At 47.9% G+C, this 3805-nt stretch overlaps 1 protein-coding gene across 3 annotated transcripts in view; it reads right to left on the bottom strand.

Moving 5' to 3' along the window:
* Positions 1-223: 223 nt before the first annotated feature.
* The window catches only part of LOC106957566 (E3 ubiquitin-protein ligase TRIM39-like), a 30355-nt gene continuing 26773 nt past the window's right edge, over positions 224-3805 (bottom strand). For all 3 annotated transcript variants that reach the window (XM_015048954.1, XM_015048955.1, XM_015048953.1), the window contains 3 exons: positions 3471-3552; positions 2259-2901; positions 224-1313 (listed from right to left, as the gene is read on the bottom strand). In XM_015048954.1, the coding sequence (XP_014904440.1) occupies positions 279-1313; positions 2259-2867 (1644 nt within the window). In that variant the 5' untranslated portion in view covers positions 2868-2901; positions 3471-3552 and the 3' untranslated portion in view covers positions 224-278. The remainder of the gene's footprint in view (positions 1314-2258; positions 2902-3470; positions 3553-3805) is intronic.

Below are 3805 nucleotides of genomic sequence, written 5' to 3' on the forward strand. Positions count from 1 at the left end.
TTTATATTTATTAAAAATACATAAAGTAGCTCAGCAGTTCCATCGGCTGTTTGCTAATTGCTGCTGGCTAGTCTGAAGGAGCTGAGTGGGGGAGGAGCTGCGTCTTGAAGGCGGAGCTAGGTCCACCCAGGCATTTTGGTTGCCGTGGAGATTAAATGATTGTCAGACATCCATGAAAGAGTCAAAGCAAAACTCCATGTTAGTTTGTGATGAGGGAATAACACCACGATTAATGTGACACTGCCCCTTTAAATGAAAAATCCTGACTGATGTCTGCATTATTTTTCTGCATGTTGAGTCGGAGGAGCGATTATCAGAGGAGCAGAGTTCCTGCCGCCGTCGTTCGGACCGGGACTGAAGAACGGGAAGAGTTTCTCTGTGAAGGAAAACCCGGTGAAGGAGTGAAGCAGAACTGCCGCTTCGACGTCATAAAACGACACCTGACCCTCCTCGTAATCCACAAACACTCGCACCCAATCCGGATTATAACCCACCGAGAGAGGAAGCGGCTTGCTAGCCAGCGCGACAAACTCCTTCCTGTTCTGGAGGCGGATGGTCCAGAAGCCGTTCTCCGGACTCGGGTCCAGTTCGACCTTCCGGTTGACGGACTCCCTCGCGACGCCGAGCGTCCAGGCGGTTTTCCCTTTCACCTGGACGTCGTAGTGAAACCGCCCGCAGGCGAAGCCCCGCCTCCCCAGGACACCGACCAAAGCTTCGAAGCGTTTGGACTCGTATGGCAGCGTCTTCCCGCCGTCTCCCAGCTGAACCCGCCTCCGGTCGTCGGACAGCCTGAGGGCGGGATGCGCCGTGTCCGGGTCCAGATCGACGTCCACGGCAGAGCGGTGGAGGTTCGCCGCCGCCTCGTCCTGCAGCGTCTGCATGGCGTTCCTGATGGCGTCCGTCAGCTGGTTGGTGGCGCTCAGCAGCGCCGTGCGGGTCAGGCCGTCGTAGACCAGCGGACACATCCTCAGCTGGGTCCAGTCCTTGGTGGGCGGGACGGCGTTCAGAGCCGGGAAGCTCTGCAGGAAGACGAGCGGATCGCTGGAGCGCGACAGCTGCTGCAGCTGCACCTGCCGCCGCCGCAGCTTCCCCACTTCCTGCTCCAGGTCAGCCATCAAACTCTGGCTCTGCTTCTCCCTCGCCCTGCGCTTCTCCTCGATCGCCCCGATCAGCTCCGCCTGCGCCGCCTCCAGAGTCTGGATCAGGGAGCTGAAGATCCGGACACCGTCCGCCATTTCCCCGTCTGCGGCTTCTTCGCTCTGCTGCAGGGAGCGCTTCAGCTCCTGGATCTTCAGCTGCCGCTGCCAGATCAGCTGCCCAGGTCACGAAAAGTAGAAAAAGTTACTACAATCACTAACGCTTCAAAACTTCACCACATGACTGAATCTGCACTACCTCAGAGTATCTTAAGCCTGGCGGGCCACCAGGCTTTACTTTCAGAAATATCCAAAAAATTTTCTACAAGATCTAGAGTTTGAAAAGTTGAACATTTGCTACAAAAAACTCAGAAATTTTCAGATTAAGCTCAGAAATATTCTAGAAAATAGTCGTTATGAAACTTAAATAAAAGTGAAACTTTTGAAACTCAGAAATTTTCCAAAAGTCTTTTTTTTTTTACTTTTCAAACAGAAATTTCCAAAAATCTTTCTAGAAAATTTCTGAGATTTTCCTGGCAAATTTTCAACTTTTTAGACTCATAAATCTTCCGAGGAAAAAAGGTCAGGATAGGAAAATAAAAGAGGAGTAAATTTACGCTAATAATTTCAGAAATTTCGTGAAGAACCTCAGAAATTTACCAGATAAAAAACAAGGTAATTTTTGAACTACTAAAGTAAAAAATTAGCAAGAAAAAATCTGATTATTTTGAGATTAATCTAGAAAAAACTAAAAAAAAAAAATCTGATTATCAAAAATGAAAAATTTAAAATTTTTCAAGCCTAGAAATTTCTAAATTTTTTCTACAAAAGTTATGAGAATCAAAATTTCAGAGATTTTTGGTATGAATGCACTCCTCTATTTTCTATCTAAGCTCAGAAGTTTTCTAAAAAAGGTTTTATAAGTCAAAAATTTTAAACTTTTGAAATTCAGAAAGTTTCAAAGTTTATTTCTTGAGTTTTTTGGCGGAAATTTGCTCCGTTTTCTATCTACAGCGGCTGCAATGCGCCGTCGTATCATTCTGAGATTAAAGTCAGAATCCTGCGTTATTTTGGTCCTAACCTGCTCCGTGCGGGAGAGTAAAGGTAAAATGAATGAAGGACCTGCTGGATGCGGGCCTCCGTCTTGCCGAGCTCGTCTTTCTTCTCCTGGTACTCGTCGCTGAGCGGAACCAGCTGGTGGGAGCGGTGTGCGGTGGCGCTGCAGCGCCGGCAGATGCTAATCTGGTCGTTTTTGCAGAAGAGCTCCAGCGGCTCCTGATGCTCGGAGCAGACGCTCTCCGCCTCAGACAGCAGAGTCTCGCCGCCGCTCAGGCTCTGATGGAGATGCAGGTTAGCCGTGAGCAGCAGCAGCAGCGCCAGCAGCGTAGCAGCTAGCAGCAGCCGGGACCTGGAGGACCGCGGTTTGGGTCTGACTGGAGCTCCGCACGGCGCTTTTCTCAGCTCTGCGCAGCTTCCAGGTTTCCTTCCTGCACTCTGCCTGTACTGAACGGCCAGCTCACTTATGAAAGTATTCACGCCCAGCTTGTGCTTCTTGTCCACGCGCTCCTTGCACATGGGGCACTGGCGCTGGGGGTCAGAGGTCAGGTGCTCCTGGATGCAGCTCCTGCAGAAATTGTGTCCGCAGGGCAGCGTGACGGGGCTGGAGAACATGTCCAGGCAGATGCAGCACCACAGATGCTCCTCGCTCAGCTGGTAGCTGCCGACAGACATGCCTGGCGCCGGCGTCCGATCCGGCTGAGCCGAACTGCAGGGAATGCGGTGAAGTCAGGGAGGAAAAATGCATGAGGAAAAATAAATCCACCGCTTCAAGGACGGAGAAACACATGGAGCGTTAGCTGGAGATGGTTTGGTTTTCCATCGCAATAAATGAACAAATAAACCCTGAACTGTTTTAAACAGCCACGACGAGAAAATACAAGAATATGACTTGTAATTTTATTTCTTTTTTATTATGGCGTGAATACTCTGTTATAATTTTGAATAGAGTCACATTGATTTTGCGACAGCATTTTGAACATTTCTGCTGCGTTTATCCCTCCAAAAGGATAAAATACTTGAAATAACTCACAAACAAGAAACTAACATGTAATTCCTAAATTAAAAAAACTTTATATTTACTGTAAGACTTCCAGTATTCAACTTGCTGCATGAACTGAGGAGTAAATGCATCATTACAAGAGAATGCAGAAGAAAAAATTCCCCCTAAGTGAATCTGAGAAAACAGAAGGTTTAGTTTCAGAAACACAAAGTTGTGCAGGTAGAATAAAAAGCAGCTCAGTCTGGTTGGTTTGTTGTTTCTGCAGCAGGACTCACCGGGTCGGGCTGGATCCTGGAAGAACTGTGCTCTTCTGACACGAGTCCGCCCGTTTCAGGTCGGCGTTCGGGAAGCTCCACCCTGACAGCCACACCCAGGGACAGAGGTAAAACAACAATCAGTTTAAGTTTTACGGTGTTTGCAGAGTCACCTGCGAATCTGAACTAAAGTCAAAGTGAGTTTTGCTGCATTCATCCACAGACTGGATACGTTTCCATGTTGATTTGTCTGTGGGTGTCTTTGCAAATTCAACGTCATTTAAAAAACAATTACATCGTTCAGATAGAACGGAAACAAACATCAGAGTTCATGTTCTTCAAGGAAACACGTTTAA

Source organism: Poecilia latipinna, unplaced genomic scaffold (genome assembly GCF_001443285.1).
Source record: "Poecilia latipinna isolate Pla-1442-1.1 unplaced genomic scaffold, P_latipinna-1.0 Scaffold915, whole genome shotgun sequence".
Taxonomy (NCBI): domain Eukaryota; kingdom Metazoa; phylum Chordata; class Actinopteri; order Cyprinodontiformes; family Poeciliidae; genus Poecilia; species Poecilia latipinna.